Raw genomic sequence first — 13,660 nt, 5'->3', positions numbered from 1 at the left:
TTAATCACCTTTAAACACATTCTTAATGGTTCTCTGATCTCAGGAAGACAAAAGCTGGAGACTAACTCTTAAAGAAGTAGATACTAGTCAATGATGACTTCATAGGTTTTATGTTTTAATTCATTTTTTTTTAGCTTAAAATAAATAATTTTTAAAATGTGGTCAAAAATAGTCAAAGCAGCACAGAAGATGCCCAGATGACTCATGACTGTGTGTTTTCCAGTTCAGCTCAGTTTCCAATTCCTTTGCCTTTTCCAATTGAACACAAGCAAAATCTCCCTCCTCTTCCCATTCAGTCCACCTCATACAGTTTTGCAATAAGTTCCATTTTTTTTCCTGCTCCCTTTTCAGTCCTACTTAGTTCATTTTCCAGATTACTTTTAAAAACTAGGTGGGAAAGGGTACCATTTATGCATGTAATGGGTAATCTACCACCAACTCTAGAAATCAAGCTCCTTCATTATCCAGAGACCAATTTCCTGCCAAACAAGAAATGGCAGGGTCAGGTTCCTGTGATGTCTCACCAATATGGTCGACAGAGACCAAATCTTGGTGGAAGAAGTGAATCTAATCTCCATCCATGTTCTCACCATCATCTCCACTAAGACAACCAACAGGGTCACAGCTACTGACAATTAACACAACAGGTTTTTTGACAGGGACTCCTGCCAGCTGAGAAATGGGAAGGCTTCCAATTCATTTCACAAGGGCTACAATGCAGCCATCAGAGAATCTTATTTTGGATCTCTACAACTGTGGGCTGAAAGCCAAAAAGGTCTCTAGAGGAAAAAGGCTTAGTACATAAGTACATCCAATAAGCTATCCAGCCACTTGATTACCCTCCCCCCTTGCCCCCACCCTCCTCTGCTACTTCACAACTTGAGTTAACTTTCCTGTTCTTCCCTTTCCAGTTCAGAAAGTTTACCCATAGATAGTCCTTGCCCCACATTATTTTCCAATGCAGATCAGCCTTCTTACTATTTGCTTTTTTTCAGTTCTTCTAAAGAGGAATGTAGAAATATGGGCTGCACTAGAAAGGTCTGGGAGGCGAACGAAACTGGTCCTGGCTGGAGACGACAGTGGAGAGCTGAACTGAAGGCTGAGAAAGGGGTAAAAAAGAAACATAGGCATGTCTGGATACGGAAGAGGAGTAAACTGGAAAATACTGAAAAAAAAAAAAAAAAAAAAAAAAAAAAAGAGGCAACAAGGAAACTGTTTAGAGCTGAAAAGGGGACAAGATTAGACCATAGAGGGAAAGGGAAAAGAACTAGACAGACATGTAAAAGCAGACAGATTTTTTTTTTTTTTTTAAGGACTGGAAATAAGACAGTACATAATTATAAGATACTTTAAAAGGGCATTGGAGATTCAAGGACTTGAAGGAAAAGGTTTGTCCAACTGAGAGACAAGGCTGGAGAACACTAACTTCAATCCAAAGGGATAGAAGGAAAGTCAGTAGACACTGAAAAAAGGAAACAAGCAGGGAAAAGGGAAATTGGTAGGGTGGGAGGGTTAGGAGAGGAAAAGGTGAAAAACAGTGGAGAAAGGGCTAGAAAGGAGAAAAACTGAGCTGAACTGGTAACACTCCAAAGGGCAAATTGGGTACAACTGGAAAGGGCAGAAGAGGAAACTACACTGTACTGGACAAGGCTTTAAAGGAAACTTGGGTGCACTTGAAAGTGGGGTTACTCACTGTGGAGGACTCCCTGTTTCTCTTCCTGAGTACAGGCCCCTCAGCACACCTGGGCAGCTCCTCCCAGCAATTGAGAGAATTTGGATAGCCCTTTCCCCTTCTCTATGACATCACATCCTACTCTATAAAGGAAGTAAAAGTGCCAAGTATTACAGCATGAACTAAATGAGTAGTGGGAAGGAAATAATAAAGCTATACAAAACACCAGAAGCCACCACCCACCCAGTTCCTACAAGATGGGGAAAGGGAGGAGGAGAGGAGGTACAGTATGCACTAAGGAAGCTGCACTGAACTGGTTGTGGGTACAATAGAACACATGAATAGAGAAAGATAATCTTCACAAAACAAAACAATAAAACCATCAAAAAAATGTGTAACATGGCAGAGACAAAAATCAGGACCCACAAGGCAGCCACGCTCTTAGAAACACTGTAGTATGATACAACCACATTCAGACTAAAATGACAATAACAAGATGCAGAATACTAGGCTGAAAGCCACAGACTGATCAATTATCCCTTGTTTCATGAATTTCTTGACTTGCAAGGGATTTGAGAGTTCATATATCCGACAAAATGCAATTTGACAATAGAACTTCCTTAATATTTCAGAACATAACTGGTAGGAGTATTCCTTTCCTTTGAATAATGTAGAGTAAATTTTCTCAATTACACATTGTTGTTGGGTGGTTGTTGTTGTTGTTTTAATTATGCATTTCCTGTCTTAGGTCTGCTGTATTCCAGAAGATACTATAATAAAGGTATAGATGTTAAGAATAAATCTAGAGTCAGTTAAGTAGCCAACCCAAGAATGGAATAAAAACAATCTTAGTCTAATTATATTCTCAGACATTTCCTTAAGAATAGGGTCAATAGGGGGCAGCTAGGTGGCGCAGTGGATAGAGCACCAGCCTTGAACCCGAGTTCAAATCTGGTCTCAGACACTTAACACTTCCTAGCTTTGTGACCCTGGGCAAGTCACTTAACCCCAGCCTCAGAAAAAAATTAAAAAATAAGATAAAATAAAAAAATAAAGAATAGGGTCAATAACTACTCAGGCCAGCCAAATATAGAGTTGCAAAACGGAATACAAATTACATGAAACTTAGGACAAGAGAATAAGATTTATATTCATATATAGACCGAGATATCTATTCACTACTTTTTCAGGTAAGTTTAAGGAATTTCTTCTTATTGAGCATGTGATCTCTTCCTTAATTTCAATTTCCAAGTTTAAAAAGTTATCTGTGTTCTCAAGAGCTCTGGATATGGAGTCATAAAGGCTTGGGTTTGAATTCAGTCTCAAATCTTTCCTTGCTGTCAGTCGATTATCCTTCATTCTCAGAGGACCAAAATGACATCACTATGTCAGAGTCAAGTTAGAGTGTGTCTATCTGTGACAGATCAGACCAATTCCAACTCAGAATGCTCTATAGTAATTCCAACACAAATAGTCTATATAACAGATCAGGGAGATGTCTCTAAATTTGCACATCTCATGTTTTTTTTAAGATATTGCAATTCTGCACAGCACCTTTTCTGATGAGGGCACACACAACTATGCTTAACAGTCTCCCCTGTTCTACAATCAACTTCAAAATTCTTCAGAGAGACCTTGAGAGTGTCAGACTACTTAACTTCTCCAAATCTCAGTTTCCTCATATATAAAATGTCCTGAGGTCATTTCCAGCTCTAAATCTATTATCGAATTATCCTACAGATATAATGCATAATTTCCATTATTGCCTAAACATGAATCTCCAAATAAAATATTTCTTTCTTGCTTTTTTTTTAAGCTAGAATGTCATCTCACTTCATTTTCTTTAATCCAAAATTTATATTTTGTATATCTTATACTTCAACTATATCCTTCAAGCATGTCCTTCTATTTTTAAAAAAGGTTTCAAAATCAAACCTTTCAAGAAAAAGTCTTTATAGAATCAACTCTTAAACACAAGGGTAGTCAATGATGAGAAATAATAAAAACCACTCCTTTCTTTGAAAATTATCTTTAGTTTCAGGGTGAAAGGTTGCTGGATTTAGCCAGTACTAGAATTTACCACATTTCCCCTTCCAATTGTATTCTATGATGGATTAGGTCTCATAGAGGATTTCCTTGCAGAAGCTATCCAACTATGGGCCCAAAAGCTATCTCTTAGAAATCCCTTTCCCAACACCACTCCCTCCAAAATTGCAATGTATTTTATTTACATATTATATACATGCATACATATGCATACATGTTTGTGAATAGTTTCTCTATTATATGTGTATGTGTGCATATGTATGTATATACATATATACTCCCTTAAAGGGAAGACAGTAGGTGCATGTATGTGCATATATATATACATATATATGTAAACACATATCTCTCACGCATACATACAAACAAACACACATACACTGTCTTCCCTCTACCATGTCTTAAAGGCAGAGGGAAAGAATTTTTTGTCTTTTGTCTTGTTAACCTATCCCCAGTACTTACTACAGTGCCTAGAACATAATTAGCACTTAATAAAGCTTTTTTTTGTTAAATGATTGATGATAACATAAAATGAAGAAAACATAAGGACACTATGTAAAGTAATGAAAAGTTAGCATCTATATTTGCAATTTTATTTTCATTTCCCTCCAAGTTTCAGTCTTAAAAGAAATCTGGTTCAGGACAGGACAATTCCTTATCTATGGATGTATACTTATATATGGATGTATATTTTGGTGTATACTCACACAGAAGAGTGACTTAAATTGCCCCCAGATGAATATATATATATATATATATATATATATATATATATATATATATGCAAAGAGAAGATGAAAATTTTCAGAATGAGCTACCATACTTTAACTATGAAATAAAAAGATATTTTCCTCTAAGGCAATGGTATTTGGATTTGGGGAGGTAAAGGGAAGAGATATTAGTTAATGATTTATGGGTTGTATTTTTTCCTGAAGAAAAAAGTTCTTAAGCATTTACTAAGTACCTATTATGGGCCATACATTTTAATAAGTACTTTTACAAATAATATCTCATTTGATTCTACAACAACCCTGAGAAGGAAGTGCTATTACTACCCTCATATTATAGCTGAGGAAGCCCAGATTAAGTAACTTGCCTAGGGTAACATAGTTAGTAAGTGTTTGAAGCCTCATTTAAACTCAGGTCTTCCTGAGTTCAAGCCTACTACCACTCTACACTAGCTAGCTATCTCAAAGCTTTAAGTGTTGCTAATTTCTTTGATTTTCAGAATTTCTACTTCAGTATTTAATTGAAAGTTTTAAAATTTAGTAGTTTTTAAAAATTTTAATTGAATGCCAAATTAACTGATTTGTTCTTTTTTCTCTTTTGCTTACAAATAGAGATATGGTTTTTCCACTAAAGATTGATTGCTTTGGCTAAATTCCAAAAATTTTGGTGTGCTATCTCATTCTCATTATTTTAATGACATTATTTATTGTTTCTCTGATGGATTCTTTGACCTGTCAATTCTAAAGGAGTAAGTTATCTAGTCTTTAAATAATGTTGAATTCTTCAAGGATACTTTAAGAAATAAGATTTTTGCTTAATTACATGAATTGAAACAAAGAAAGTACATGGTAAAAACTCTCTATTTCTCTAAAATATGCACATTCATTAGCAAACAAGTCGACTTGTCAGCAAATTAGAGGATTTAGCTATTTAAATCATAATCTATTAAAAAAAATTACTTGCTACTAAAAATAGGGATTTGTAAATACCAAAGGAAACCACTGAAGTGAAATACTTAATAATAATGACAATCAAGATAACTCATAGTGCTTGGCACATAGTAAAGCACTTGATACATGACTACTGATTGACTGGTGATGGTGATGCTAATAAGAAACACAATAATCTAGAGTAATCTAACAAGGATAGAGTAGCATAAGGCATTTCCTTTGTTCTGGACATATTAAATTACTAATCATCAATTTATTATTTACAAATTCAATTATGACTAATAATAATACTATACATATTTATATACACACATATAAACAAACACCCCTCACTCTGAGGTTCACAGAAGGTCTCTCTCTATATACCATGAATGAATAAAGGAATAACAACAAAAATAGCATTTATAAAGCATATTAAGGCTTGCAATCATAATTCATTTTGTATCTTCATAATTCTGAGAAGTAGATGTCATTACTATCATCCCTATATTACAGATGAGGAAACTGAGGCAAAGAGAGATTCAGTGACTTACCCAGAATCACATAATTTCTAACTATATGAGGCTGGATTTGAACTCAGTTCCTCTTGACAACAGATCTAGCAGTCTTATTCTCTAAGTCACCTAGCTAAGAAGTTAGAAAAATGTAATTCTAGAGTAATTAACATTGCTGAGCTTAAGGCAACCCCCAAAATAAACATCTTGCCTTTATAGTATATTAAGGTTCTCAAATCATACCTTTTTATGAAAAAGCAAAATCAATTTTGAAGTTATGTTTTTCTCATATGAAATGGTACAGGAAATAATACTTTTAAAACTTTATGGTAATATAGAAATGTAAGGTATTGTTAAAATAATAATATTTAAAGGAAGAAGTAGGTTTCTAATTTTTAGCTCTGTTACCTTTTAAATAGTAACCTTTAAGATAACCCTGAATGAGACACCTTGAACAGCTCTGCTGAATTCCCTAGATCAGTGGTGTCAAACTCAAATCAAAATAGGGACCACTAAACATCACATATGGATCCATGCTGGGAGAACTTGATGTGCCAAAGCAATAGAAGTTATAGGGGAAAAAATGAGAGGGACATAAAACTAGACAATAAGGATAGGAAAAAAAAATTAAGACTACAGACTTTCTATTTTGCTCCATAAGAGATTTTTCTTTAGACTCATAGATGAATGAATAATTAATAAAAGAAAATGCATTTATTAAGCACTTACTATGTTTTCAGAATTCTCAGCAATCCTTGGGAGCAACCTATCTTCACAATTGGCACTTTCAATTGTTTCTGAGAAAGCTCTTTCCCTAGTCTGCTAAAAACTCATAAATGGTAGGAGTTTTTGAGGTATTTAAACATTGGAACTAATGCCCAAATTCCACACTGAGACTCCTAAAAAAGAATAGTCCTCTTTCAATTTTTATTTGTATATTTATTTATATGAAGGGATAGTCAGAGTTTTATACTAAAACTAAAGCTAAATCTCCCCATATAAAGATTTAGTGTAGTAGAGTGGCATTGTTGATTTTCAGTGAAATTTTATTAAATAAATTTATGTTCATCTTAATGCTGTTTTTGCTCGAAAAACATGCACTTTTAAGGAAGATCTTTATGTGTTTGTCTTACTGGACACAATCTTCCAATTGTCAAATGATTCTTCCAGTTTATAACTAGATCTACCAAAGATATTCGTGCATATGGAAACAACTGATTTCCAATCCCAATTATACCCACATTTAATTGAATTACTTTGGTTGAATTCCTAAACTCCTTGGTATTAGTTTCCTCATGTAAAAAATGAGGAAACTAGTCTAGGTAAACTGTAAGGTTCTAAACTCAAGGTTTAACAATATGATTCTCTTAATTGTAACACAAAGAAAGAAAAAAAAAAAGGTATGATTCTTACAGCTTTTTTTTTTTATTTCCTCCATTCCAAATTTTCATTTTAATTAACTAGTCTTCATCATCCCTTAAATTCAGCTTTTCTCCCTGCTTAACTCTACTTGCCTAATTTTATCTTCCTCAATTATAAAAAAATATTCTAATTTCAAACAAGGTCATTATGTTTCTATAAATACTGCCAAGTCCATTGTGAGTACCCAGTGAAATAATTGCAGATATTCAAATTCAAAGTTATAATTATGTAAAATAAACAATTCCAGATCAATAGAACTATCCAGTGACAATCTGAATAATGTACCCAATTCAGTCCACAATGCATTAAAGACTTGTGTAAAACTGATAGACTGGTAGTGGTGGTTCATGCCATGATGGCACTCCAACCTTCATTTCTTACCTGTCTCAACTCTCTAGCTCTGAACAAAGCACCTAACACATATCAAGTACATTAATTACTTTGTCATTAATTTGTTCTTTCTTTTGTACTTTCCCGATTCCAGCATTTCTAATCCATTCTTGCTTTCAGCAAGTAAGTTCCTTGAGGATAATAAGAACGATCTTTTTTTTCATTATAAACCCAGTTCCTAAAAAAAGGCTTGGAACATAGCAAGTACTTAATTACTATCAAATATAAAGCATTGACAGGTGTCAGAGGAAATTAAACAGAGAGGAAAAAAATATATATAACATTATTTCTATTCCATCCCAGGCTTGCGAAAGATATACCAAAGAAGGATGATAAGAAAAATCAACAGGTTCAATGGGAAAATGTCAAGTGAAAAGAATAAGGAGGACAAAGTGGAAGAGCTATAAATTAAAGGAATTGAAGTTTTGTATTCATTATAAGGTACAGCTCTCTAGGTAGGTAGGTAATAGGTAAAAGAAAAAACAGAAATGTAAGTGATATAAAAAAGGTTAATATGTCTTAGAAACAGAATTAAAGGCATGTGAATAAGCTTTAAAGGGATTCTACTGGGGATTGTGGGAGAAATAGAAAGAATCAAAATTCTTTAGACAAGGAAAAAAAAAGTGAAAATGACAGAGCCCCCCCCCAAAAAATTAAATGAAAAAAGCTATCCCAGAACTCCAATTTCATTGTAAATGTGAATTCTAAAACATTCTTATAATATTCTAGTTTAAAAGATTCCTTTATATTTTTGATACAAATTTAAAAATACTTCTAACAATCCCCCACTCAACAAATTCCTATGTAATCCACTGAACTCCCCTGTTGCTAAACTCATAGCTGGTTTTTTTTTTTTTTGGGGGGGGGGGGTCAAACTCTTCTCATGTATTTAAATAAAGCTTTCTCCTCTAATTTCTTTCACAATTGCCATGTCTATTCTTTCTGTTCTTCAAATATCAACTCCCTAACTTCTCTTGTATCCCTGAAACTACTACAATGTTAAAATATTTGTTCTTATTTTCAAGGCTGCTGTTGCTAAGATTTGTTTCTAACATGGAAGAGCATATATATCCCCCCCCACACACAAAAAAAAAAATGCAGTAGTTACAGTATCACAAAGTCACAGAACTGAAAAGAATTATACATATCACCTAGGCCAACCTAATCATCTTAAAGATAAGTGGCTCCAAGACATTTATAATTCACTTTAGTTTTCACATTCAAAGTGTAAACGGAAGTAACAGGACAAAGTGGGAAAAACACTGATGGCTGAACAAAGTATGGTAAATGAATACAAAGAATCATTATTGCACCATAAGAAATGACACACAGATTCTGAGAAACCTGGAAAAAGTAATATGAACAGATGCAGAACAAAGTAAGCTCAACCAAGAAAACAAAATATACAATGGCAAAAATAAGGTAAAGGAAAATGATTTTGGAAAACCTATGATGAATCTGAAAAATGTAATGACTAATCATGACTTCACTCAAAAGATTGATGAGACAACATTCATCCTACTTAAAAAGGCAAAGAGATGATGGATCAGAAATGCAAATGAGATATTTTCAGATTCAGTCAATGCACTGATTTATTTTGCTTGATTACTAAACCTATGCATTACAAAAGAAGGTAAAATTGTGAGCAATGATATTGGTAGGAAACAAGAACAAAATAAGAGGAGCAAGAGAATAGTAAGAGAGGTCATTTTCTCTCACTGAGCCTGTTTCCCCATATGTTAAATAAGGATAATTAAGGCTTAGACTCTCTACCTCAAAAAAAACTATGAAGATAATTCAACATAAACCTCTGAAGCTCTTATTTCACAAAGATATGTGAATTCTTATTTCACTGGAAGCTAGCTCCTATATTTCCTTAACTTTACTAATATGGGCAAATCTCTTCACCTTTTGTAAAATAAAAATAACAAAAACTTGGCATTACTTCTACTTTACTTTCCCTTCTGGAAAAGTGTTCTGTAAACCTTCAAGAGCTCTAAAGATAAATTAAAGTATTACCTTTACATCAGCACATATAATGGCTACCACAAGAATAATCTGGGTGATTTGAGGATCAGAGAACTTCTTAAGATCAAATTCTTGTTCCACTCCTTACTACTTCAACTATATGTGTGACTTCTCACTTAACCTTTCTAGATTTCTGTTTCATCATCTATAAAATGAGATGGTTGGACTAGATGGTCTTCCATCTCTAAGTATCAGACCATAAGTACAATAAAATTATTTCTATATTATAAACATGAAAACTAAGCCTCAGAAGAGGTATCTGGTTCAAAGTTACATAATGAGTTAAGTCATGAAGCCAGAACTCCACTACAAGATAGCCTCAGAATCTAGACCACTTCATAGTAGAATGGGCCTGTATGAATACAATATTGCTTTCCATGTACCCCTCAGTGACACTCTCTAAGTGGAAATGGAAAAGAAAGCATGAAGAAGAGATCTAGCCTACTTCTCTTAGATTTTAAAAATCTATAATTATTCTGAAAACCACAGGAATGCTACAGGTTAGGTCAAGTACATCTTCACTATCAGCACTCTGCCATCTCACCTAAAAACAAAGTGTTTTAAGCAAATACCTGTACTAGATTAGCTTCAGACAGAGTAAAATACATGTTATTCATCTTTCTATATACCTGTTTTTAACACACTGTGCATAATAATAGGAATTTTACAACTCACCTTCTAAAAAAGACTCTACAAGGATTCGTCCCGGGTTAATGAGATATGTTTACAAACTGTACTTAACACATGGGAAGAAATGCATTACATGGACACAAATTACTATTCTCCAAAAGCTATGCTATCTGTGTGCTACATGTAATTATAATGATTCTATACAAGGAGAAATGCACAATAACAACAAAACTTAGCAGTTTCTTGTTGCACTTAGTGAGCAAGTATCTTCTCTAGAGACAAACTTTCAAGACAGCAGGAAAACAAAATCATAAAATACTTCCCAAATGATAAAATAAACAGAAAAATAAAGTTTTCTGCTAGTTTACTCAGTTTCAAGGGTGGAATAAAATATCCTTGATGTCATATCCAAGGTGACCACAGCATTGTTTTTGACAAAAGAAATCAAAAAGAATTCATCAAGACATTTCCTTTAAGTACTCCCAAGTTTACAGAATCCTTGAGTTGGAAGGAACCTTAAAGGTCAACAAAATCAGCCTGAGGATTACAGTCAGTACTCTGCCACACACAAAGTGAAAAAAATATGAGCAAAACTCATTTTTCTGACTTTCATTTTCATCACCTACCAAGTAGGAACAGACTTCAAGTTCCTCAACACTTTTCAAAAGGTGAGCCACAAAGTTTCATTAGGTGTGCCTCTAAACTCCTTCTCACAGCAACCCCTATCTCCAGCTGCAATTTAGGGGGGAGGGAATAAGTACTTATGTAGTACTTACTATATGTAGGTACTGTGCTAAGTGCTTTTTACAAATATTATCTCATTTGATCTCAAAATTTTACAAGGTTAGCACTATATGCAGTTGAGTAAACTAAGGCAAATGGATGTTATATGATATGCTTAATACCACATAAATATACACTGTCTGAAATTAAACTTTGGACTTAGGTCTTCCTGAATCCAGGCCCAATACTGTATATACTGCACCATCATGCACCTATAGGGCAGTCTACTAAAGGTCATAATAATAGCTCCATTAGTGCAGACCCCAAACTACTTCTGACTCCATCACTATGAGTCCTGTAGAAGTAAATAAAAAGAATGAGTTAGCAAAGCAGTGAAATAAGTGGAAGAATTCTAAAGTATGGTTAACAGGTCTAGAGACTTATTAAGAAAGGGCAAGGAAGCTCTTATTCACTGCTAACAACCACTGAGTCTATGAAAATCTTCATGGTAAACAATACTGTGCAATAAGTAACATAAAAAGTTAGAACCACTTAGAATATCTCACATTCAAAGGACTGTCAGTTCCAAATGAAATGCATCGAAATCTTATTTTAACTATAAAATACTACTGTGCTTTAGTGTATTTTTTTTTACTGGACTATAACTGCAAAGTAAGCTTTTGCTGATGGGCATGGAGTAGATCTAAAGTAGTGATTTCATCAAATTATTTCTAGTTACTAAAAACCTTTAAGAGTTTCCTAGGGCAACTCTATATAAGATGTTAAGCAACTCACTCTGGGCCACATAGCTAGCATGTACAAATCAAGACTTAAAACTAAGGATTTAGATACTTTACAAGGGATCTCTGAAGCTGTCCAGTTCAACTTCCTATGTTTAGAGATAAGGAATTATGAAGTTTGCCCAAGTAACAATAGTAGTAGTTAGTAATACAGACAGGATTGAAAGCAAGGGCCTCGGACTCCAACTATACTTTCTACTAGTCTTCCTGATTAAGACTATCCATTTATTTACAATGCCCTAGAGCTATTATTACAAATCTAATCCAATTTTCTACCCAATGTAAAACACTCAAGAGAATATTCAATGAATACTTCTATTTAGTCTCATTCATTATTTTAAGCTCATAGTATTAATCTATGAAAACTTTTTTCAGCCTTGACAATTCACCTATTATGTTAACTTTTAACTATTGTGTTATCCTTTCTAGAGTTATGTATTCCACATGTTATAAACATTCCTTCTACATCCTCCCCTAGTGGGATCCCACTAAACACTTCAATACAGGTTAATATCAATTTATTCATTACTATTCTTTGCACATGATTACTGAACCAGCCACAAGTCTTACTATAAATCATGAATCCAAATAATTATACTGAATTCTCAAATTAACAAAAAAGATTCTACTAAATGTCTTGCTGAAATTTAACTATATTAGGTCTACATTTATATTAGTTGATATAATAGCAGTATCCAGAATGAATGAGATGACATTTTTAGTGAACTTATACTTTCAAGGTTTTCTGTAATACCCATTTTGTTTGCCACATGATCATAAGTCATCAATGTTACAACAGAATGTAGAATTTTGCAGAGGATCTGTGCCTAGGCCACTGGACTTAGGTTCTAGAAATTTTGGAATATTACTGCATTTATTCTTCTGTGGTCTTCTGTCAACTCTGTAGTTATCTATCAATCCTTAAAAACTGCCTAGTTCTGTGATTCTATCTACAAGTTCTTTGAATACTTTGATAATTCTTCTGGGTCTTCAGACTTGAACTTATTTATACCATCTAAATGAGCTCATACAATCTCTTAATCCAACATCTTCAATTCTTCCAACCGTGATTTTTTAAATATTTGGCCATTTTTCAATGGCAGAAGATGAAAGTGAAAGAGGTTTAGAATGAAAAAATATTGATATAAGAAGATATTATTCACAATAAAAATTCTGTTTTTTAAATACCACCACAACATAAAAAGAATTTCAAAATCAATTAACACATTAAAGAAAGAGGGGGAAAATACAACAGCCTCACCAGAGCCACTTTAACATATTTATCAATATAAAACCAAATTCCTATTGTAAATTTTTCCTTTCCTGTAAATTGTAAATAAAGACATTAACAAAATAGGAGCACAAGATTCAAGTTAAAACTCAGTTATCAGGGCAGTTAGATGGCACAGTGGATAAAGTATCAGCCCTGGTTTTGGGAGGACTTGAGTTCAAATCTAATCTAAGACGCAACTTACTACTTTAGGTATCAACCCCAGGCAAATCACTTAACTCCAATTCCTCTCAAAAACAAACAAACAAAAAAAAACACCTCAACTACCTCCCACTTCAAGTTCTTCCTTATCCTCCATACACACACACACACACACACACACACACACACACACACACACATATATATTTATATTCTGGATCTCAGATTCATAATTTCTTTTCTAGTCTGTCACTAAGCATTTATTAAATACATACTCTATGTGCCAGGCACAAGGAACACAAAAAGAGCCTCTTCCAATCTCCTTATACACATAAGGAGCTGAA

General features: G+C 33.8%; 1 protein-coding gene across 4 annotated transcripts in view; it reads right to left on the bottom strand.

Moving 5' to 3' along the window:
- The window catches only part of ASXL3 (ASXL transcriptional regulator 3), a 248,985-nt gene that overhangs the window by 217,710 nt on the left and 17,615 nt on the right, over positions 1 to 13,660 (bottom strand). The window contains exon 2 of one of the 4 annotated variants that reach the window (XM_074277569.1): positions 1,694 to 1,815. The exons of 2 other annotated variants lie outside the window; for them this stretch is intronic. Coding sequence is in view for 1 of the 2 variants with exons in the window: in XM_074277550.1 (XP_074133651.1) it covers positions 979 to 1,131 (153 nt within the window). In the remaining variant the exon portion in view is untranslated. Of the gene's footprint in view, positions 1 to 978; positions 1,132 to 1,693; positions 1,816 to 13,660 lie in introns of those variants that run through there. One more of the 4 variants, XM_074277550.1, reaches the window with a different exon arrangement.

This window comes from Sminthopsis crassicaudata, chromosome 1, assembly GCF_048593235.1.
Source record: "Sminthopsis crassicaudata isolate SCR6 chromosome 1, ASM4859323v1, whole genome shotgun sequence".
NCBI classification, from domain to species: domain Eukaryota; kingdom Metazoa; phylum Chordata; class Mammalia; order Dasyuromorphia; family Dasyuridae; genus Sminthopsis; species Sminthopsis crassicaudata.
This window is presented reverse-complemented; position numbering and strand designations above follow the sequence as displayed.